Genomic DNA, 24,815 nt, shown 5'->3' with positions numbered 1-24,815 from the left:
TCCGCGCAAAGAGAGTATCCTCAATCCAATCGGATTGATCCTACTGATTGACAGGTAATTTCACACTTTTTGGATTCTTCTTTTGTTTTCTCCTTCTACTTTTTACATTCATGGCTGCCCTAAAGTCAAATTGGACAGCGAGGTGTTACTTCGTATCAAGTCAAGATCTCTCTCAATGCCAGACGGGTGCAGTGTTTTAAGGGGGTGTAAGAGTTAGAGAGGATTAGAGTTGTGGCATTCCCTGAAAGAAGAAAAAAATCATATAGAAGTTTAAAAAACAGATGATTGAAGTTCTGTTTTTTCTGTTTATTTTATTTATTTTTTTGGTTTTGGACCAACCAGACTTTGTAGAGCTGTAGGGTAAGGGGACCGGGGCGTATCAAAGGGGACACATGGCAGGGATAACAGTTAGTCGGGCTAAACTAGTCAACTCTAAGCTTGGTCATGAGATGTAGTTACAGATAAAAAGGTAAAGGTGAGAATGAGCAGGGAGAGGAGGGTTGTGAAAACACTGAAAGAGTAAAAGAGGAATCAGGAGAACGTGAGTCAGTGTGATTTAAACTGAGAGGAGAACTGAGAGTGTGTGTGTAGATAGAAAAGAGAAAAGAGAGGCTGAAAATTACAGAACACGACAAAAGATAAAGACGAAGACTAAAAACAACACTGACAGAGGTCAGTTCAAAAGAGACAATCTGTCGTAGCAATACACATTTAACAGCTTTTTCTTTTTTTACTTTGAGTAAAGGGCTTTGTGTCCACTAAAGTGAAGATCGAGAACTTTGCCTAAATATTAAGGGCAATGTAAACCTTCCCCTCTTTATTCATTAACTGTTTCTCATATCACAAGGTTCTTTAATTGACTTCTTTTTGTCGGATTTGTGTAAATGAATACTGGAAGGTTCTGATGGCTGAAGTATGTGATGGGTGCTAGTGCCAAGACAGTTTGACATACTGGAGAGGAAACCAAGAGAAAGAACAGGAAGGAGAGGTAAAGTGGAGACAGAGTGGGCTTGACAGAGGGATGTAATGAAGGAGTGAAGATGGCTCCTAATTGGTGACAGACAAGTGGATGTAGAAGTAGAAAGACAGAAGAATGTGAGGGAAAGGATGGCTGGCAGGCAGAAGGTCAGTGGAGAGAAGAGGAAAACAGAGGAAAAGGAAGAATGAGAGAGGCAAATGGATAGTACAAAGATTACTGACATCCAGATTCAAAAGAAATGAGTAACGCTGGAGATTTTCTAATAATTGTTAAAATTACTGCTTTTCACTCACCACATATAATAAATGGGAGGCTACTGTACACACAGATATTTGGAGATAAGTGGATCGACTGCACGTACAGATAATTGACTTTAGGAGTCATATCAGGTGTAGCTCATTACAGGAGCAGGCAGATCTGCTGCAGATGACTGTACTGTATTTATTCTTATTGTATTCTAATTTTTGCGTCATAACTTTTGCACTGTCCACTTCCTGCTGTGACAAAACAAATTTCCCACGTGTGGGACTAATAAAGGTTATCTTATCTTATCTTATCTTATCTTATCTAATTTGGTGCTGGCTAAACAGAGTTGGCCAATTCATTAAGTATTTGCGTGAATTAGTGACTGTTGTTTCTTGGGAAATAATTTTAAGGGACTTTTTTTTTTGCTGTGAATTCTTCAAATAATTAACATATTTGTAATAACTTTGCAAAAATTTAAAGTAAAGTAAAATTTTGAGGTAATAAAAGACATTTAAACCATTTTGGAATAAAGTTGTAACATTACAAAAGCTGGAAATAGTGAAGTACGGTCAGTACTTTCTGGATACACTGTAGCTATCGATTCCCAACTTTCTGAGCTACTATTTCTGAGCTCCTGCTTCAGGTAAGCAGCATGTTTCTAATTTCTTTTTTCAACCAACACCATCGCATGTGAGAGATTAGATCCTTTCACGCCAACCCTACAAAGAAGACCGTGACCATAAATATTACTATTTTTTAAAGAGTATAACATTTCAATAACTATAGTGTGGTTCACCAAAAAGGGAACACAGTCATTATTAATAATTTTCCAGTAGTGTATTTTACAACCTACTCACTTGTGAGTAGCTTTGTTTCGTCTCCCTTCTTCTCAGTCCTCGCGACAAATAAATTGAATAAAACTGAATAAAAAATTGACATGAATTTTCTGTGAAAAGTGAACCACAAAACCCTTTAAGCTGCTGCTGAATTTCTAGGTGTAAGTAACATATTTCCTGATTTAAATTAAAAAAAGAGCTTAATTAGATGTCATTTAAAAAAAATAAATAATCAGAGAAATCACTTCCCTCCTGGTTGAAGCACAAAAAGCACCAAACCATCTTGTCAACAGTGTTTTAGTGAATCTGGATGGCAATAAGAAGAAGGACAGGTTGAGAAGGACTCAGCTGAGGTGTAAAGAGAGAGTAGACAATAAGACGAAGAGACAGTGAATGCTGAAATGCTCAATCCAAATCTCTACACTGGTGGTCTGAGGAACAAAGAAGCCAGAGATGCTTGAATGTCAAAAAATCATCTTGAAAAATGAGGAAAAAAACTACAAGGGCCAGAACATGGTTGTATAAGCATTGTATATGTGTATGGTAATGTGTGTGTGCGTGTATATAATACACAGAATAATAGAGCCATCCACAGGAATAAGAGGCACAGAGGTTTGAAGACAGAAACCACTGCCGGTCCTTCTGTACCCGCATCGTAAGCAAATATTGCACTGCGTGAACAAAACCCTTAATAAAATTATCTCAATTTAAGTGTTGCTTGTATATGTTTCCTGAAATAAATCAATGGCGTGTGGAAATTATGTATTTTTCACAAATTTTCAAGCATGATTTCACTGCACTAAAAATTTCTATAAGCATTTTATAGGACATAATTTTAAAATGCAAACCTGCAATAAATAATGAATAAATGTAGATTAAGTAGATGTATATATTTTAAAACAATTTTTTTTCTTAAGTTTGAATATTTCAGAACAAAATAGGCTATAAATAAATGAAAACTGAAAGTAGTCATTAATATTTAGTGGACTTACTTACACCAATCTAAAAACACATGGACGTCTGAAAGTTTTCTTACTTTCTAAGTTACACCTGTGCTTTAACTGTGTTTTGCTTGCGTCCGTGCAGGTTGCAGAAGGACTGGCAAAGCCTCCTCCGTTCCCTTACTCCTGTGGCTTGACGGGAGGAAATCAAAGAAAGAGGACTGACTACCAATCCACTATCACTGCACTTCACGACAAAAGCCCATCCCTCCATCCCCGCGGTCGGAGAGAAAGAAGAGAGGACAGCGCTCACCACCACCACAACCACCACTAACAGACAATGAGGAGAACACCGCTGGGAGGAGGGAGGGAAGAAGGGAGGGAGGTGGAGGAGAGTGGGTAAGAAGGAGGAGGAGGAAAAGGGACAGGGAGGCTTGAGCAAATGAAAGAGAAGAGGTTCTCTTCCCCAGCGATGGGGAGGCTGAAGAACGGAGACTTTATGGATGGGGAAAAGGAGGAAGAAATGAATGATGGGAGAGGGGAGGGAGAGGAGGAGGTGAGGGTGGTGGCTGAGGGGGGTGGAGGGGTAAGGTGGGGGGCGAGTCTACCTTATAGGCGACCCGGGCGGGACACCTCTTCCCGAGGCCTAGCGGCGGACACATGTGTCTTAGCATCTGATACATGTCTGTGTAACTGATCCGGCCGCTGGAGTGGCCACGAACACACATACACACACGCACACACAAACACACACACGTGCACCATATATGCACATGCATCCAACACCCCATACGCCAACACACCCACACCAGACAAAACAAAGACGGACGACGTAAAAACGTAAGAAAGAAAAACAATGGGGGGAGGGAGGAAGAGGAGGATTAAGAGGGAAGGACGGAGACAGACAGACAGAGGTGTGTTCGGGGGAGACATGAGGAGAAATAAAAAGAAACCGACAAAGGAAAGGAAGAGGGGGGGAAACAAATACACAGAGGTTATTGTTTTGATCACTGTGGATATGTGGTTGCTGTGGTGAGAGAAAAAGAGAAGGAAAGAGAACGAGAGAGAAAGAGGGGGTGTGTTACGTGGCTTCTAGTTTGATATATTGTAACGTTAGTGGAGAGAAGAGGAGGGAAGGGAGGAAGGCAGGGAGAAAGGTTAGGGAAGGGGAGGGTTGGAGGAGGTGTTATTTAGTTTAGTTACTTGCTATTAAGATACCGTTCTATGCGAGTCGAAAAGGGGATTTGAGTGGGTATTTTTTTTCGTTAAAAGTCGGTGCCCTCTTTCGCCGCTCGGATAGAACTGGCAGCGGGGCTTCTAGCAGGCAAAGAAAGCACCGCTGCAGAGATCGGAGTGAGTCACAGTGACAAGTCAATGCAGTCCATTATTGAGGCTTAGTCTCCACCAGGAACCTCCACTCACAGCTGTGCCTTTAGATGTTCAGGGGAGCCCTCCCTCAAGATGGGAAAGGTCACGACACATTTACAACAAGGGTAGCAGCTGAGTAGAAGGTATTCAAAAAGTTTTGGTTGTTTGAGAACCATTAGTTGTTTATAATACAATAAAATGCAACTGAATTAGCCTGTCCAGATAGCTTGTACCTATTAGTTTAGGTTGAATGAAGTGGAATATCTACTGAAGGGTACAAAGCACCTCAAAAAGAACCATTCAGTTTCAAAGTACTTCAATTTCGCAGCTGTTCAGCAGTAATAATCAAAAGACGTACTGTTAGAAAGAGTGGATTTGAGAGTTTTGCGTAATTGCTAGAGGCTGCCATGCCTCCAGACATGCTCGCAAAAGTATAGGATGAGTTTGATTATCATATGGATGTATGTTATGCATCCGGAGGGAGACACATCGAGCACTTGTGAACATCGTAAGTAAAGCTTTTTATTCAGCCATGTATTTAAAACTTTACTACAAAGTTCTATGTCTATTACTTAAACAAATATAGCCTTTTGAAATTGGGTGGTTCTTCCGATACACCCTGTATACAACAGGTCTCATACTACAGACATATTAGACGTCTCACAACTCAAATATAACTAAGTCAATAGAGGACAAGAACAACTTAACAAATGGAAAGGTGTAACATTGTGAACACACATATCTGCAGCCTGATGCAGATTGTTTGGGTTTTTTAACTGTTAAATACTACAATGTGAATTAAAAATAAATTGTAAGTTCACTTCAACTGGCTACTTAGCAGTAGCTTCAAAAAGCAAATGTAAACGGTATGACTAACAAATCTTCCCACGAACCTCTGCCGACACAAGCAGTTACTAAGAGGTACCTGGTGGACACAAGACTATTTTTAATGTCAAGAGTCCTTGCCCCAAACCACACACACACCCTGCCCCTTTCTTTTTTGTCCCCCACACACCAGAGCCACAAACAGAGCAAGTTTGGCCATCTCATCACAGTACTTCAGATAACAGTTACCCAACTCCTGCAGATTGATTTTACATGAAAATTATACTTAAAGAACTATAGGAGGTCGTTTGATAGCTGATTTGTGTCTTATGAAACTAGTTAATAGTAGCTAGTCCTTTTAGCTTTAGGAAAAGTATTGCAAAAGTATGTTTAACTTCGATATTACTGTGCTAAAAGTACAGGGTGCATTTTATATAAAGGTAATGTAACAGGCTAAATACTGGTTTTGGTGTGTCTAATTTTTAAAGCCACTACGTGTACTGGTTTGAAAGTCCATACAAGTTAAGAAGGGTTTAGAAAAGAAGCTACTCAAAAAAAAAAACCCTTTCAATCATTATATTTATCATTTACCATTATATCTGAAACAACCTTTTGTGCTACAAGGACAACCCAATAAGGAAGTGAAGAAAAACTGCAATTCCTCAACTGGACACTTGAGGCTGACTCCAGTCCATTATTGAGAAAATCCATCTTAGTTTATACTTCGACTTTGAATAAATGTAGAGCCTACCATACACACTATACAAGTAGACAATGCTGTTAGCATTTATCCCCGTGCTCTGCAATTTTACCACCAACACCAGGTGGCAGTGAAGTTTCCTCTCTTCCATTCTCAATCACCAAATTAATTTCCAGTTACTAAAAAATTAGTAACTGGAAATCCATATAAACAAATGCTGATCAGAATGGGCCATTCACAGCCTTGTGACCTGAGCTGATGTGACATGCTGCTACATTTCTAGAGATACCGACCAAGTTATGATAAACTAGTTGGAGTTGCTGAAGGGAAATGTTTGTAGATTTGTTGGCACACTTTTAACCTTCATCATTGGTGATGACCATAACGCTAAGGCTAGACAATCAAAAATATATCAAAAAGACTGTTTTGCCTTTCTTCAAAGTATGGGTTTAGGGTTAGATTTGCTATACACGATGACTTTGACCTCAGAGGGTTAATGCAACTACCTGATAAATAATATGCCTCTCTATATGACTAATTGTACATAAAACTTTCTAAGCGGTCCTGGCTCCAGTTTTGCTTTGTGGAATTACTGTTAATGGGCAGGTATTTGTGTATGTAATATAGCCATATAATGTTTGGTCACACCTTGTTAACACTAGGTTATAATGTAGCAATGATTTCAAAAAGCCAAGATGGCCATATTTCTATAATTGAGGCGTAATAACAAGACTTGGTGGTTTTGTCCATCTTTTATATACAGATTTTGGCTGAATTATGGCGTTTTTTCCTAGTGACATAAAACACAATGTTTTAGTGTTTCTGTGATCTATTTTAAAGAAATATATTCGATTTTTGTGTGAGTAATCTATCAGTATAAATGCACAAAAGACTACACATAGTGGCTTTAAAATGTAATATTACAAACAGGTTAAGACAGCTGTTCCCAAACATGTGCCATGGAAGTTAAAGATGTAGCAGCTTTTCATTTCAGCTAGCAACAAGAGCTCGTACTTGCTAGTTTAACTAGTGTCTGTCACCTGAATGAGCTGCTTCAGTGAGTACAATCAAAGTCTGCACACGTTTGACTTCCTGTGGCACATGGCTGGAAAACACTGGCTGTTAAGCTCAGACCAAACTCTCTTTGTATGGCTCTGTAATAACCCCTGCCTCCCGCACCCGAACCCCAACTCAAACAAGAACAATGCACATCGCTCAACCATTTTCTGCCCAGGCAAAATTAGACAGCAAGCAGAAATAAAACACAATGGCTGACTGGAGTCTAAAGTCTAATGTTTACACAATCCTGAATTCAAAGTAAACATGTCAGTGTAATTTTCCCCAGCTTTCAGTCAGAAGACAATAGCAAGTGCAGTGCACCACCTCATGCTTCACACACTGGTATCAGTGTGTGTGTGTGAGTGTGTACAAGAGAGTGAGTGTGTGTGTGTGCATTTCTGCATTGTCCCAAACATTCTCATTGTCATGTCAGAATGCATATACAACAGAACCCCCCCCACCAAAAAAATGGTTAAATGGTGAAATGAGCTTAAAGCAAACCCAAAAAAAAAACTCAAACCAATGGAAATCAAAAAGTTGAAGTAAGAACAAATTGGTTTTAAGAGTGATAGAGAGCAACATTCATTCCAGTCTCTTAAAGGCGAGCAGGTTGCGTTTAAGTTTGTGCTTTAGGGGTTTGGTCCAAACCTTGCAGGCCACCCTATGTGGGCACTTCTTGCCAAGGCCCAGAGGAGGGGAGATAACTCGCAATAAACTGTACATATCCTTATAATGTATGCGCCCGCTGCAAGAAAAATACAAGGAGGGGAGGTTAGGTGAGGGAACACACAAAATACAGAGAGAGAGAGAAAAGAAATACAAAGGGAGCAGAAAGAAGAAAAAGAAAAAAAAAGCAGAAAGATTCAGAAAATCATCTTTAGCATGCACGCTCAAAATTCACAGGGGAGAAGGGAGGGTCACATTCATCTCAACTTTGGAAGAGAAGGCATTTAAAGTTATGAGAGAGAGAGAGGAAAAAGAGAAATAGATGCTTGGAAACTGCTCAAGCAGGCCAGCCTTAACTGTCCCACTCTGAACTATCATCACACGTTGTAGATCCCATTTGATCTGCACGCTTCTTGGATAAGACATCGGCACGACAGCAGTCTTTACCCATTTCAGGGCAGGAGAGAAAGTCAGGGGTTAAGATGTTATTTTGCATTCAGCAAAAGACTATTTATACATTTGTGTAGATCAGGGGTGTCAAACATAAGGCCCGGGGGCCAGAATTGGCCTGGCAAACACACCAATCTGACCCACTGGACAACTTTGGAAAATGTGAAGGAGGCATAAATTTTGGACTTTAAATTTTGGAGTCATGCTGAAAGATTGCTTTCATTTACAACAGCACCATGTTTTTTTTATCATGTGGAAAAACTGAGAAATATTGTTGTGTTTGCATACTAAACAAATGTCTGTCCTCCTCCAGAAAATCTTATGTATGCAAACACGCGCTGCAACTTCTTATCTGGTGCGCGTCTTTTATTTTGACATAGAATGCTCAGCTGCGGACCACTTATGTGCACCCCTGTTTATATGGACGTTACCCTGGAAGCATTATAATGGTAACAGTACAATGGTATTCAAAAAGTTGACAGTATTATTTTGTAAGACTTTAATATAATACAGTACTATAAGGGGTTTTTTACACTAAGAAGCCATTTTTGGAGGTTAGTGTAGGTACACGGTAAAATAATAGTATATCGCTGTAAAATCAGAGAACTTTCCAACAGTGTGCAGTGTGTGTTTTAGTTGTATTTTTGTGTGGATTTGAGTCCACCTGTGTGTCACTCACCAGGCGGCAGGGTCGTACTCGGCCCATATCCTTACATACTCATCCAGGTGATGAGGCCCCAGGATGGAAGAGTCTCTAGTCAGGTACTCAAAATTGTCCATGATGACAGCCACAAACAGATTCAGCATCTGGAACAAGTATGTCGCAAACACAGTGATGTAAAAAATTTCTTCAAACAATAACATACCCTCACTGGCCACTTTATTAGGTACATGTTAGCCCTGGGCTGGACCCATGTTTTGCCTTCAGATCTGGCACAGATTCAACAAGGTGCTGGAAATATTCTTCAGAGATTTTGGTCCATATTGACACGACAGCATCACACGGGTGCTGCAGATCTATCAGCTGCACATTCATTAAACAAATCTCTATTTCTAGCGTATGCTTGAGGAATGCAGAGGCCATTTATGTACTGATTTCATTTCAAGAAACCAGTTTGAGATGATCTGAGCATGTTATACTGCTGGAAGCAGCAAAGTGGCTGGTGATACGAGGCTGGATGGATCCATGCTTTTATGTTCCATTTTATTGTTACAGCAGAAATCAACAGTCCAGGCAACATTTTATTCACTTCTGTTGAGCCTGTTATAGCCTCAGTTTCCTGTTTCCTGTTGACAGGAGTGCTACTTGTTGTGGCCTTCTGCTTCAAAGATTTGAAGTATTGTACACTCACAGATATTCATACACACCATGGTTGTAATGACTGGTTATTTGAGTTACTCTTGCCTTCCAATCAGATCGAAGCTGACTGGTGATTCTCCTCTGATGTCTGACATCAGCAAGGCATTTGTACCCAGGGAACTGCAACGCACTGAATATTTATTATATATATTAGAGATATTAAAGATGGCTGTATGGGGAAATCACGGTAGATCAGAGGTTTCTGAAATACCCCGTCCAGCCAATCTGGCAAAAACAAAGTGTCTGACACATTAAGCAGATTTTCTTGACCACGTCTGAATGCCTAAATGCATTCAATCTCTGTGATTTGATTAGTTGATTAGATATTTGCTTTATCAAACAGTTGAATAGGTGTACCTAACAAAGTGGCGGGTGAGTGGAATGGACTGAAATGCTTACATAGTGGCCTTCTTGCCCTACTTAAAGCACTTTCTAGTACAAATTTCACCTAATCAAACACATTCATACAATGCTTTTATCTATACCTAAGCACTTTGAACTAACATTCACACTCTGGTGGATGCATAGGAGTTTTTCGGGTTTCAGTATTTAGCCCAAGAATGCTTTGACGCATCGACTGAAGCAGCCACCGACCTTGTGATTGGCGACCTGCTCTATCACCCATATTTTGATCAACTGCGTAAAAGTGTATCCAGTGGGTTTTCTCACCAGAAAAGAGCACAAGAAGATAAAGGAGACAAAGTATGTGTAAGCGAAGGTGCTGCCACATTCTTTTTTATCATTCCCTGATTCAGGATCACACTCCTTCCTATCCAGGCAAGCCAACATGATCTCTTGCCACGCTTCACCCGTAGCACTCCTATGAGAGACATTAAAAAAAGAGGGCATTGTACACGACTTGATATGAACACAGAAGATTATTAATATAGAAGATATGATAACATATACAATAGCACATCAGTGCTACTGTCCTGCTTCTAAGGAGAAAAAGACTGAGCGTCAACAGGAGAAGAAGAGAGGAAGTAAAGTCTTACCTGAACAGCAGCATTAGGGCCATGAAGAAGGTTCTGAAGTTATTGTGCTCATTGATTCCATCATCCTCAGTTAGTTTTAAGTTCCCAAACAACTACACACAAACAGCAGTCAAACAAGGAAAAATCAAGAAGTTTAGGCAACGTCGTTACAACAGGAACTGCCTTGTTGCAGCGTTTTCAGCACATTAACACATCAACAATAGATATTCTGCAGCACTCGACTTTTAATTGTCAATTTGCACATCATTTTCGTCGTTTAAGTTTTATTCCTACTAAATATTTCCATTTTTAAAAACATTTTCTTTATTCATATGTATTGCATTATGACTAAACCGTTAAAAGGAAACAAATAAGCAAACAAATAATACACAAGGTTTAATTTGGATGATCCCCCCTTCGTTATCATCTGTTGCATCTGTGGACAGACTCCAGGGATAAGATAAGATAACCTTTATTAGTCCCAAATTTGTTTTGTCACAGCAGGAAGTGGACAGTGCAAAAGTTATATAGCAAAAATTAGAATACAATAAGAATAAAATACTGTACACAACTGTACAGAATAGAATACAAAAAAAAAAAAAAATACTATACACAGTAGAATGAATAAATAGAATAAAATATACAATAGGATAAAAATAGAATACAAATGCTTAATACAACTGAGTAAAAATACAACTTTGTCAGAAAAAGAGTATTGCACTTAGTGTTATTGCACATGTGTGGATGTGTGTGTTTGGTCAGTTGGAGTCTTTGTTGTGGAGTCTGACAGCAATGGGGAGGAAAGACCTGCGAAATCTCTCCGTCCCACACCGTGGGTGCTGCAGCCTGACACTGAAGGAGCTGCTCAGTGCTGTCAGAGTCTCCTCCATGGGGTGGGAGATGTTGTCCAACAGGGATGACAGCTTAGCTACCATTGTCCTGTCACTCACCACCTCCACTGGGTCCAGAGGGCATCCTAGAACAGAGCTGGCTCTCCAGATCAGCCTGTTCAGTCTCTTCCTGTCCCCGGCAGAGATGTTGCCAGCCCAGCAGACCACACCGTAAAAGATGGCTGACGCCACCACAGAGTCATAGAAGGTCTTCAGCAGTGGGCCCTCCACGCCAAACGACCTGAGTCTCCGCAGCAGGTACAGCCTGCTCTTCCCTTTCCTGTAGAGGGCGTCTGAGTTATGAGTCCAGTCCAGTTTGTTGTTCAGATGAACACCAAGGTACCTGTAGCTGTCCACAGTCTCAATGTCCATACCCTGGAGGTTCAGTGGTTGCAGTGGAGGATGCTTGTGTCTGCGGAAGTCTACCACCAGCTCCTTGGTTTTACTGGTGTTGACCTGGAGGTAGTTCAGCTGGCACCAGTCCACAAAGTCTTGGGTCAGTCCTCTGTACTCCTTGTCGTCTGCATCAGTGATGAGGCCGACTATTGCAGAGTCAACAGAGAACTTCTGCAGGAAGCACTGGGTGGAGTTGTGGGAGAAGTCTGCAGTGTAGATGGTGAAGAGGAACGGAGCCAGAACCGTTCCCCGTGGGGCCCCCGTACTGCAGAGGTTCTCACATACTGTGGTCGGTCAGTGAGGTAGTCCAAAATCCAGGTAGTGAGGTGATGGTCCCCTCCTGAGTTCTCCAGCTTGTCCTTGAAGACCGAGGGAAAAATAGTGTTGAAGGCACTGGAGAAATCAAAGAGCATGACTCTCACAGTGCTTCCAGCGGTCTCCAGGTGAGCGAGGGAACGATGTAGGAAGTGAATGACGGCATCATCCGCTCCAATGCCAGGCTGGTAGGCAAACTGAAGTGGGTCCAGTGATGAGCTCACCAGGTGCCGAAGCTGAGCCAGGACCAGCCGCTCCTGCTTCATTTGGATTGGATCTCTTCAAGTTAGAGGTACAACAATATGGATGCTTGTTCAACATGCATGGGGCTGTGCACTGTTAATTCATCCTACAGGGTCAGAATGTCAGTGCAGATTTCTACTGTCCAGAGACATGTGAGGGAGAAGATTAGCCATAAAAGAACTGAACCGCACTGGTATACAGCACTTTAAAAAGGCAGGAGATTTTTGATTTCCCCCCTTGCAACTTTATCCTCTTTCTCAAAAGCAAATTTAAGTTGAGATGTGACGATTTCGACCCAAAAAAGTAGATGCAAAAGTGACACTCCCACAGTGGCATCCAGAAACAGCAGCACCGCTGGAAGCAGACAACCTTACAGCAAACATTTTGATCACACCTTGCATTTTTAATATTGTACTGCAGTATTTATTTGCCAGCTTATTTTGCAGATTTTACGTCTATATACAAAACCTATAATGAAACCCTTGTGATGACTTTTTGAAGCTTAAAGCAGCTCATTACCTCACCCTGCCTTTGATTTGAGATTAGTATGTATACTTTGCAGTGCAATTTATACTATGATGTTTAAAAAACTTAAAGGAACACGTGGTCATCACAGTTAAACACAAAGTCAAACATCAGCTATATGAATCTGTCTAGTTAGTTATGATGCAACAATATTTTTGGCAGTTCCATCCATTCATTTTATTCCACTCCGCTGAGTTGCGGACAGCCTGATATCCCCCAAGTTTAACTGACTTGTGTCACACTGTGATGATGGAGTGTTCCCTTAGTGGTTCTGAGTATATGTATATGACATGTTTTATGAGACGCACTGTGACTGCACAAGAAGATCTTTAATTTAACCTCTTTTTATCTTACTTGCACTTCTATGATGTGTAATGTAAGTAAACCTTTGGATACAGGATAGACACTTCTATCCTTTGTGAACAAATTCTGTGTTGTTCACACTGTTGCTGAAGCATTTAACTGTCCCAACCCATCAAATGTAAAAATCTCAGGACTCTGTAAGCAGTACTCACCTGCATGCCAATGATGGCATAGATGAAGAACAGCATGGCAATAAGGAGGCACACGTATGGCAAAGCCTAGCATGGCAGATAGGAAACACTTTTTAGTCCCATTAAGTGTATTGTGACATGTGCATACCTTTTGATTGTGTCATTTATTGACTGAATACCTTGAAGGACTGGACGAAGGTCCACAGCAAGATGCGAATGGTCTCTCCCTGTCTCAGCAGCTTTATAAGGCGAGCTGCTCTGAAGAGCCTCAGGAAGCTCAAACTGAAGGCATTATTCTAGAGCACAAAGGGAGAACACAGTGAGTTTCACCGAGTATGCCGCACCTGCACAGCATTCCTCTAACAAACAGAAAAAACAAAATCAACACTTGAAGAAAGAGAGGACAAAGAAAAAGAGAGAAGGGAAGTCAAAACCAACTAAATGAATGCAACTGCAAACATAACGGCTCTCAGTAAAAAGGCTGAAGGGGAAAAAAGACAGAAAGGAAAAAGGAGGAAGGAAAAAAAAGAAGAAGAAGAGTTGTACGAGTTTAAAGGTCATCATCCAATCTGATACAACAAAACAGTTTTTTTAAGAGAAAAAAAATGCACTGATCTCTGGGGAGGGTGGGGGCAAGCAGGCCACATCAGATGGAGCATAGTGCAATGTGCCTGTCAACCACACACACACACACACACACACACACACACACACACACACACACACACACACACACACACACACATAATGACAAACCCTAACAGAGCATGGCTTGAGTTTGCTCCCATCTAGAGGAAGCTAGGTTGCTCTCTGTTGTCTCTAGAGGAGAACAACCAATCAGTATTTGACAAACCTTAATTTAGAGTGACATTACGATATAGATGCCTGTATGTCCTAAAGATTTTGGTATTTTTTGTTCCCTTTTGAAAAGAACTGATAAGTTAAATGTAAAATATGTGATTCTTACTGCCGGGATCTTTGCCAATGCCCTTGGGAATTTGTACTGAGCCTATTTCTGCTTTTTTGGCATGTCACACAGAGAAAATATTTCACACACAACAGCCAAACTCTGGTGAGGCTCTGGCATTTTGTCGTTCAAAGGCAAGGCAAAAAGAGGAGGATGAGGAAGAAGTGGTATAGAGGAAGGCGTGGGAGAAGGACCAGAGAGCAGCCTCAGTTCAGGCAGCATACTTTAGGAGAAAGGAGCTGGCCGACATGCAGTCCAGAGAGGGCCACTGGTGCAGATTGTACTTTTAACTGTATTTGAAGATTTAATACTCTGATACATTTGTGTGTGATACATTCTTGTGAGGAACACAGACATCTCAAACTACAGAATTCAAATATAAAAAAGTTTGGCTTTGCCTTGTAAGCAATATTTTTTTTAAACTGTCCACCTCGTGTTCTTAATCAGTAACCCTGGCAAGAAATTTACCAAACTACTGGAACTTTTATGGATGAATCTATAGACTATATAAAAGATAACACCTGGTAATCTTGGCCCAGGTGTAATGACACGGTGGCCATGTGCTATGAGCTTGTTGCCTGTAAAATGGTTACTAGACTGATGGTCAGCTGCTGTTTTTGGAGCAACTTTGGTGCATCAAGATGTTAACAGAACGGCAATAGGATGGAGTCACTGTGCAATCATTTTTCACTATTTATTGGGGTCAAGTTAGCAAATACATGTAATCTATTTGTAATAATACAGAAATAATGTGTCTAGTGTGGTTTAGTGGGGTAATTCGTTTTTTTACAGGGCAGGATAGGTCTGAATAATGTTTTTTAGTGAATGAAATAATCATTTAAAAGCTGCATTTTATATTTTTGTATAATATTAAAATTAGTTTGATGATCTGAAACATTTAAGTGGGACCAATATGCAAAAAATAAGAAATCAAGAAGGAGGCAAATATGTTTTTACAGCACTGTATGTAGATATTAACAGATTTGTGATTTTCATGGTGTATTATTAAAAATAGTCTGCATGAATTTGCTAACGTGACCTCATTTAATCGTAAAATGATAGTTGACTGAGTCCATCTTGACTCACCTAACTTGCTTCGAAGACGGCAACTGACTGTGATTAGTGGTCGCAGACCTGGTCCAGATCTGGGGGAAGATCCCCCAGGACATTTTGTTATCAGGAGCAAGCCCCACCATTGTCAGGCATGGATACAAGCATGTGGGGGCCAAACAAACTACTGAGTACTATTTCGAGCTGCTGCAATAAAATTTTGGCAAAATTGACTAAAATAGACTAGCGTGCCTCATTATTTATTTTTATAGTGTCTTTTAATTCAACCCTCTTTAGCCTGATAATTTTCATTTCCATATATTAATGTGGTATCCTTCCCCCCCCAAACACATTAGTCCTTATAAGTGTAGATATCCAGCATGCCCCCCCACCCCACCTAGATCTGATGTGTTTTTAAAGTGTTCCTTTAATTTTTTGGAGGACAAATGTCCATCGACCTCACAGATCAATTTCGTCCCAGGAGCCACCTGAACTATTTTACATTCAGTCCACGGATGAGTGAAGTACTGTGACCAGGAAGTTCAGAGAGTTTAAAAGTCCAACATCCAGAAAGCGCATGCACTGGGTTCAGGGTTAAGACTGGCCATGAGAGAGCAGGTGACTGGGGAGCAACAAATGAATCGAGGGTGTGCACAGTCAATGAAGATGCAGGAGAAAGTTTTTGAGAGATAAATTACAAACCAACCGGATTCTACATATGCCAATATGTAGAAAGAGGAATGGGAGGATTTTTGTTTTCATTTGTAGTAAAATGTGAGTGGGTGAAAGATATTTTTTGGGGGAGGAGGGGAGAAGGTAAGTGGGTGGGTTGGCGGGTGTTGGTTGTGTGTTTTATTTGGACATGGAACACACACCATCACCATCATCATCATCATCATCATCACAGGACCACCACCACATGTCATGGTGCAGCATGGATGGAGAACACGATGAAGGATTTCATAGTGCATTTTGATTGGATGGATTTTATCAGAGGAGGAGGGAGTGGGAGGGGCGTAGGGCGCCAACAAAGTAGAGAGGTTTAAAGAAAGCATGTGAAGAGATAGAAGAGGAAGACAGAATCAATATGGGCGTCATCACAAAAGCACTGAAACACTTCAAGACAACAGCAGTTCATTTGGGAAAGAGTAAGTTCAGCCTCTCTTCTTTTCCAGCTTTCATTAACCAAAGTTCATTTATTTGAAGTCAAAGGCAATTTGCTGCTCCATATTTTTTATTCTTTGACACTAGTGGAGTAGGTGTGCATGATTCACAACTTATACAAGCCCTCACTGACAGAGATAAGCTACAAGAACTCCTCTCCCTTTTGAAGCCAACTATCTTCAGGTGAGCAAAGCCAGGGCTGTGACTACAACATGGGTGCAAGATGAAACTATGACAAAGCAGACAAAGCAGCTAGAATATGGGTTTGTGAGATTTGCGAAACATTGCACCCTGTTTTTATTTACATGTTACACAGGGACCCAACTTTTTTGGTATTGGTGTTGTACAAAAGAAAGAAAAAAAGAAACAACAGCTTCCTTTTAAAACACTAAACGGAAGAATCCGGATATTTGCTTGAAGTGTTATTATTTGTCCAGATCCTAAAACTAGACAAAAATGAATCGACCTCTACATACATTAGTGTTTAGTCATTAACTTGAAAATGTCTGGGATGCTCTTGAGTTGACTGGTGTTTCGTGCCATTCTGTTTAGCAGATATGTCAAATCTTTAACAATGAACCAGACACAAAGCAAGCCAAGATGTTAAAGAGAAAAATAATAATCTTATTGGGTTTTTTTCTTTCTGTAAATATACAGCCAGCTCAGTTAACTTTAACCAAAAGCTGTTTTTGGCTATGTATGAAAATTCACAACAAAAGTAAGTGTTAGCTATTATGAACACTCAAATTTACTTGCGAAGCCAGTAACCAGCAGTTCAACTGCTACCACCTGGCAGCATCCTGACAAGAAATCAATCAGCTGTCTGAAACAATCAGTTCACTGTTTGAAGCAGCATAGGTGTCAATTAAGGCCTGTTCACATACAAATGTGGCCCCTCCAACACGGCCAGAGGGTGTTTTTAATCATCTGCAAACACTGCTAGACGGCAGTACTTAGCACAGTTACTGCTAATCTAGTCAGTGTGAATGAGAGGAAGACTTAGTAGAAGAAAGCCTGATGCCAAATTCAAAACACACCAAGCAAAAATGATACAACAGCTGGACAGTGAAGAGAGGCTGAAACTTCTACTGAAGTACTGGTCTCATATCCACACTTATATTAACTCATATGTACATACTATTACACATACAAGTACCAACAAACTCACAGGTAACATCGAGAGACTGCTCACTGAAGACAGGTTCAAAATGAGCTAGAAACAACAGCTGCACCGTGATACAATGTTCACCATCTACCGTAGCTTCCATAATAGGAGGAGCAGCCAGTGACTGCCTTCTTTTCTTTAAGTCCCACTTTTGCAAATGTGCATCTATATAATGTGAGGACACTTTTTTGGGTTGCAACCTACTGATCCAGATTACTTTTAATAAATGATCTCTGACAAGTCCAAAAATCAGTCCGAAGCTATTATTTATCTATGATGGACTGATGACTTCAGAAGGCTAAGCAAGATTTATGGAAGGATTCCTCATAGTCTTGCTGAAGCCTTAATATTGAATATCTCTTGCATCTAAAATAGTTTAATATCTCATGAATAAATTGCTTTAATACAGGCCATGACTTAATAATTCTGTCTGTTAGTGGTTTCAGTGAGGCCTTGGGTAGTGATTGCCTCATTTTAAGGACTTCACAGACGTCTCCAAAGGCCAGTCACCACATGTGCAAAAAAGCTGGCTTTTCCTCTGAGCCTCTTTTATATTCGACAAATCATTCTTTATTGTTCATTTGGGCCAAACACCGTACAGCACTTACCCCAAATTCTGTCACTAATATGTCAGTGATGCTTCCAAGGACAGACACAAAATCAAAAATGTTCCAGGCATCTCTGAAGAAATTCTGTCAGGTAAGAAAGACAACAAAACGAGAGATGTTTAAAGATCTGCATCTTTCACAACCTAAAGCCAGAAGGAGGTAAGGAGCCCCCATCCAATAGTGCTGATGTTACAGTAGAGACAGGGCGAAAGGAGGCTGCTAGCATGACTACTGCTCCACACGGTGCACTCTGGGTTTCTCCAGAAAAACATGATCTAGATCTGCCTCCCAAAATAACCTGCTTTATTAATGAATAATAGGATGAAATATTGGTGCATATAGACTGGGTCAGCCTACATAAGGAAAGTGTGTTTTTGTGTGCAGGTCGTTTTCATTTAAAGTCTCACCAGAGGGCCGAATGCTATGATCTTGAGCACTGATTCCAAGAAAAAGAAGGTGGTAAACACAATGTTGAGGTTCTTCAGGACATTATTGTAGACCATCGATGCACCTTCGAACTGCAGACACACACATAGACAGGAAAGCAATGAGAACGGCATTAGTGACATATGATGCATTATACTTCACTCAGAGGGCGACTTCTACCTTCATCATGAGGACGATGGTGTTGAGCGCGATTAGAGCCATGATGCTGTACTCAAAGGGCGGAGATACCACAAACTGCCACATACGATACTGGAAGCTCAGTTTGTTCTTTGGCATGTGGCGAGTCAGAGGCCTGGCATTGATGGCAAAATCTATACAGGCTCGCTGGATGAGGAGAACAGAGGGGAGGCGTGTTACGGTTAATTTACTTTTGGGACAAGACATCTGAAAAAGCACAAAGCAACTTTAATCTCTCTCCACACCTCATTTTTTTCTAAGCTGTAGTCCTCCATCATCTTATCCCCCTGTTCCTGGAAGGTGATGATGATGAGAGCCACAAAGATGTTTACAAAGAAGAAGGGGAAGACAACGAAGTACACCACGTAAAAGATGGACATTTCCATCCTGTAACCTGGGCTCGGGCCCTGATTCTCAGAGGTGGAGTCCACTGAGTGCTTCAACACCCTAAAAAAAGGGAGAGATGGAGGAAAAAGGCTAAATAAAAATGTACTGATACATATATTATCATCCCCAGTGGCTCAGTTTCACTCATTCAGTTCAGTTTTACATTTTATTTACATACAGCAGCACCAAATTCAAAAATTCAAATTCAAATTTTATTTGTCACGTACACAGTCATACAGAGTACGATATGCAGTGAAATGCATATATTAACGATCGTTGCTTAAGAGAAAAGAAACTTTTTGTGTGCTGAAGTAAAACTCTCGCTGTCACAAAGTAAAATTTGTATATCAGTAACAAATTTGATCAAAAAATGAGTTTATTATTTGTGTGTGGGTTTCTGTGTGTGTTTATAATCCACTCACTGTGGCCAACCCTCTCCAGTTGAGACGGTGAAGAGGGTGAGCAAGGCCCAAGCCACGTTGTCGTAGTGGAAATCGTACTTCTTCCACTCCCGCTTTTCAGCTTTAACTTCATCTTTCTCATATACCAAGTACTCGCCCCTGGTGAGATGGCACAACATGTTTTTTTAAATAATACAAACACATGAAAAACATTAGCCAATATGTAAAAATGTACGTTCACAAAAGCACCATAGCTATATGTATACTCATACTTAAAGGTATATTTCTGCTTTGTTTATATTTGACATAATAATAAGTTGGTTGGTTGGCCCAGTGTTCAGTAATGGCATTTTCCTATTGAAAAAAGCAGAATGTATTATGATGCCGAGCAAGCTCCTCTAGGTGGCAGTATAGCCATAAAGACTGTAACATTTATTTCTTGGTAACCAAAGACCGCCTCCCCAGAGAACATCTGAACCCACCTGCAGTCGCGCTCAAACTCCTTGGATTCATCTGTGCAATGGAAGAAGTGACCTTTGAAGAGCTGAACGGCCACCACAGCAAAGATGAACATAAAGAGCATGTAGACAATCAGGATGTTCAACACATTCTTCAGAGAGTTGACCACGCAGTCGAAGACAGCCTGCAGGGCAGAGATGGAGACATTTACAAATGTAATGAAGCCGTCTGAAAATTCTTAGGAGATGGCAGAGACAACTTTTAGAAAAGATTTTTAAAATGTAATTAAATTTGTTTGTATTTATATAGCGCCAAATCAAAACAACAGTTTTGAAGTGGTTTTATATTGTAAGATAAAGATGATACAGTAATAGACAGAAATTTCCAACAATCAAATGACCCCGTCTGAGCAACTGTACATGGCAACTGTGGGAAGGAGAAAGTCCCTTTTAACAAGAACCGGGCTCAGGGGAGCCATGTGCCCCACGGTTAAGGGTGATTAACTATAGTTAATTAAAACCAGGAAGTCTGTAAATCATCACAGTGTTTTTGCACTTTGGGGTAACACATTTCAGCTAGTTTACAACCTGTAGGATTATGATCCCCAGACAGATGTTGTTTTTCCCTCTTTTGGACACATTTTCAGCAATTTTGTCACAGTCGAGGAATTCAGTGAGTATTCAGTGAGTATAATGTTACCTGGGAAAATAAAAGTGATGGGCAAATGGCTCTACCTTTAACTTGGGGAGACGTTTGATGGTCTTAAGAGGTCGCAGCACCCTCAGCACACGAAGGGATTTGATTGTACTGATGTCTTTACTTTTGTTATTCCCCCTAGAGTTGATCCAAGGAATGACAAAAAAAACACAACGTTAGAAAAACATCTCAGCACCAAGTGGAGAACTGATGGGATGAAACAAAGAGCTCTTACCAAACCCTTTGAAATTATTCAACAATTATATTTGATAAAGGGATGAGGTGGGGTGAGGGACATTTTCATTAACTTTAATGTATCTTTTAAACATAACTTCTGTGTGGAAAACTAAAACAAAAACATATGATACGGCCTTGTATAAAAATCATACACATAACATTTGTGCGGACAGTCGCTTCTTCTGCAGGAAAAGAGAAACTTTGAACTGCACGTCAAACATGAAACCGGTGGGAGAGAACGTGTTCGGTTGTCTGACCGTTTGGTTTCATGGACATCGAGAAGCATCGCGACCTTTTCTTAAAATCTTCACTATCACACAACAAGACATTCACTCATTCCATACTGACAGGCATCTCCCGGCAGAGTGCCCAGCCAAACCTCTTTCTTTCTTTTTCAGTCATGCGCTGTTAGGTTCTCCAGGAGAAATGGATGTTTCGATTTGGCAGCATGAAACGTGAACTTTAAGTATTACATGGCTAGGATTATTTTTGATATAATCCTGAATTTGTTAAAGTTTAATGGACGTGTCTCCGATACGTTTCACATAGCTTCGTTTTTGTTAAAATCAGCTGTCACGTTTTGGATTTCTTGAAAGAGACGAGGGCAGTAGACAGAGGCTATGTGAGACACTTTGGACATGTGACATTGCTAGCAGAACACAATATTACATGTTGTAACACAAGCAAACACCAGGAGTGTTAAATGAGCCATGAAAGTGACCAGAGGAAATTATCTTGGGCTGAAAGTCAAGCGTTCTCAGTCCTGTGTTTTTAAATGCTTGTTTATGCCTGAAATCTATAGCTAAACATTTATTTGTGATTTGTGTACCCATATACCAATATCAGTGAAGAAAAAAATTGAGGTGCCAAGGAACTAAATAGCTCAGTTGATCTTAACAGTAAGTGGATGGGCCACTTTGGGTGACAAAAACCAGAGGCCGGAGGCACTGGAGGCTTGCCAAAGCCAGTGCAGAAAAGAGGTTGTCCATCAAGAAGGAGCTCTTTAACTATGCTTTGCTGATTGACTGAGTCGGAGCCTTGGCAGTTCTTCGTGTCTGCACAACAGGGTTTGTGTTGGTGCGTGTGTGTGTGAGAGAGTGGGACTAAATCGATAATCAATAGGAATTCCCCTTTGAAGTTGACTCCAGGCAGCTTAGAGTATTAGAGTAAAGCCAAGTAAGGCCAAAGGTGTTGGGAATTAACAATATCCCTGCACATACAGACACGCACAAGATCTCACACATGCACACTAGCATAATAGCAAAGGCAGCAGTCCTTTTAGTTTAATGACTGACATATGATTAAATGTTTTTGGTATTCTGCCAAGTAAAATGATGTATGACAGAAAGGGGAGCTCGTTAAAAAGCGGAATAAAGTTAAATATAGTTAAACACCTGTGATCTGTGAAGGACTATAAAGTCTCTTCTTGAGGCCGACGACTCTCATGTAAAAATATCACAAAATACTTTGTCTTGCATTTCAATGTGGGATTATCTATGACATTATCTATTGATAGAAAGTTGCCTAATTTAGCCCAAAGGCACATCTATAGTAATAGCCTGTATTTCACCTTCATCTGTGTAGCAACACAACCACACCAGTAGAGTCTTGCAAATATTCTACATTTTCTGGGTGACAAAACAAAAGATACCAGACTCAACACAATGGGTTTTCCTGACCACCAGATGTATAACAGCCACAGAATGCACTTGCTCAGAAGCTTTGCAGCGGTGTTTGTAAGGTGTAGAACAATAAGTTTTCCCGTGGGAGTTGCAAATTTTGCAAAACCACATGACTTTGCCTCGATCAGGTGCAAAAAAAAAAAGCCAATGTGACATTTAATCTGAAGGCCACCAGGACGCAAAAGACTTCTAGTCGTCAAAGGAGCTTGCAAAGAAAAGCGTCAAATGGTCAATGGTCAAATGGTCAAATGGTCAAATGGTGGAGAGTCCCAGATATATCTGGGACTCTCTAGTCCTACAGAAGGACTACTGATCGCTCTACAGGCTTTCCTGCTGATGGCAAAAACGCTCATCTTAAGGCTTCAAAACAATGGCCGGTGTAATTGTAGCTACATGCATCTTTTATAGATTTAATTTACTGGTTAGGCTCTGCATTTCCTTAACCCACCACTTGGGGCTGGCTCCTAAAGTGAGTTGCGTGCTAAAATGTCTAACTGTTGAGCTGAGTATTTATGATTGCACCAAAAATTTGTTTTGGATGAAATTCCAGCAGGTATCAGTGTTTCTAGGATACACACCCATTTTTTTCACTAGTATAGAAAGTTAAGTTTTATATATTATTTTTATATGTTTCCACAGTTAAAAAAGGCTATTTTCTGTGAATGAACAAAAAGCTTTCTGATTTATAATTACAGAACAGTCTGGCCAATGAGCCACCAGAGGTTTTTATGTGATTTTGCACATTTATTTCTTACAATTTAAGCCCAAAGAGCCATGCACTTAGTTTTTTATATTAAGATATCTTAGGGATTCAACTTATTTACACTAACAGGAAGAGTTTCATCAGTCCGGTCTACTTGAGATGAAAGCGGGCTCCATGTGGCCCATGATGTAAAATGAGTTTGACATTCCTGTCACATGGTTTGTAGATGTACCTTGTAATGAAAATTTCATAGCCTTATTTAATAGAATTACACTCCATGCTTTTGTCTAAATTTGGTCACTTCTGGGACTGAAAAACAAGATTTTGGAGAAAGACATAGCAAGGCTTCAAAGTGCAAATTCAAAACGCTACGGATGACAGCATGATGGCTATGTCTAAGGTAAAAAAAACAAAAAACATTTGCTGTTGCAATTTAGCCAAAACAAAAACATAAATTCTAGGAAATTAGGTTAGAATACAGGCCAATAACAGGGAGGGACACACGCGCAGAAAAGGTTTATAGCCTCCTTTAGAAAGAGCTTACAAAACGACAGTGGGGGTGGGGTGTCACTTTGATACTATTGTTCTGGTAATTTTAAGTTGTGCGTTCATTAAACAAGGTATTATTACAAATCAAAGCCTTTAAGTCAAATCTACTGAGGTGTTTAGATGGTTTCCTGTGGTTTGTGGACACAGCGGTGGAAACGAGAACAAGTGGAAATGATACGGCGAGAATGAGTATGGATGACAAGAACAGTAAAGAAAGAAAGAGAGAGAAGCCAATTTGACCCGGTGATGGAGAAAAGAAGACAGCAGGATAGAGCAGGGCAGAGGAAGGACTTTACCCGCTGACGCTCCTGTTGAGTTTCCCCGAAGATGGAGACAGCAAGAGTCAGGGACAGCGACAGAAAGAAAGACCGAGAAAGAAGACGAGAAAGAAAGGAAGAGGGGGAGGGAAGGGAAAAAAGACATAGAAAGACACAAGCACACGCGCACACACAGATACACACACATACACAAAGAGGCCAACAAAGACAGACACAAGAGAGAGGGGGTTTGGTAGAAACAGGAAAAAATACATTCACATGAGAGACAGACAAAAAAGGACAGCAAGATGGGCATACCTGCATACCCGATTACAAATACACACCCTCCACCCATCAACACACACACGCATGCACACAGATTATTCCTTTCCATGCCCACCTCGTCTCCATAAAAAACACTGAGTGGGATACCGAAATACCTGTCAGCTAGAATATCACTCAAAAGTTTAGTGTAACTTATCAGAAATACACTATACTTAATGACTAAAGGAATCACTAATCATATATTACTTATGATTCTTAATGGAATATGTACATAGGTACACAGAAGCCCATTTTCAGTAACCACCACTCTGTTT

The 24,815-nt window shown here is 40.4% G+C and overlaps 1 protein-coding gene across 8 annotated transcripts in view; it reads right to left on the bottom strand.

Moving 5' to 3' along the window:
• Positions 1-24,815, bottom strand: part of cacna1ab (calcium channel, voltage-dependent, P/Q type, alpha 1A subunit, b) — a 116,597-nt gene that overhangs the window by 30,991 nt on the left and 60,791 nt on the right. For 7 of the 8 annotated variants that reach the window (XM_085458454.1, XM_085458447.1, XM_085458451.1 and 4 more), the window contains exons 25-37: positions 20,827-20,926; positions 20,116-20,276; positions 19,655-19,792; positions 19,091-19,292; positions 18,828-18,992; positions 18,629-18,739; positions 18,222-18,305; positions 13,447-13,563; positions 13,289-13,354; positions 10,426-10,517; positions 10,100-10,250; positions 8,750-8,877; positions 7,603-7,699 (exon numbers count right to left, since the gene is read on the bottom strand). In XM_085458454.1, coding sequence (XP_085314580.1) covers positions 7,603-7,699; positions 8,750-8,877; positions 10,100-10,250; positions 10,426-10,517; positions 13,289-13,354; positions 13,447-13,563; positions 18,222-18,305; positions 18,629-18,739; positions 18,828-18,992; positions 19,091-19,292; positions 19,655-19,792; positions 20,116-20,276; positions 20,827-20,926 — 1,612 coding nt within the window. Of the gene's footprint in view, positions 1-3,610; positions 3,708-7,602; positions 7,700-8,749; positions 8,878-10,099; positions 10,251-10,425; positions 10,518-13,288; positions 13,355-13,446; positions 13,564-18,221; positions 18,306-18,628; positions 18,740-18,827; positions 18,993-19,090; positions 19,293-19,654; positions 19,793-20,115; positions 20,277-20,826; positions 20,927-24,815 lie in introns of all 8 variants that reach the window. The other variant, XM_085458448.1, reaches the window with a different exon arrangement.

This window comes from Copadichromis virginalis, linkage group LG6 (genome assembly GCF_057382275.1).
Source record: "Copadichromis virginalis isolate Kocher_CV1m ecotype Utaka linkage group LG6, C_Virginalis_male_GT1.1, whole genome shotgun sequence".
Classification (NCBI taxonomy): Eukaryota; Metazoa; Chordata; class Actinopteri; order Cichliformes; family Cichlidae; genus Copadichromis; species Copadichromis virginalis.
The sequence above is the reverse complement of the archived record's forward strand: the minus strand, read 5'-3'. Positions and strand labels throughout refer to the sequence as shown.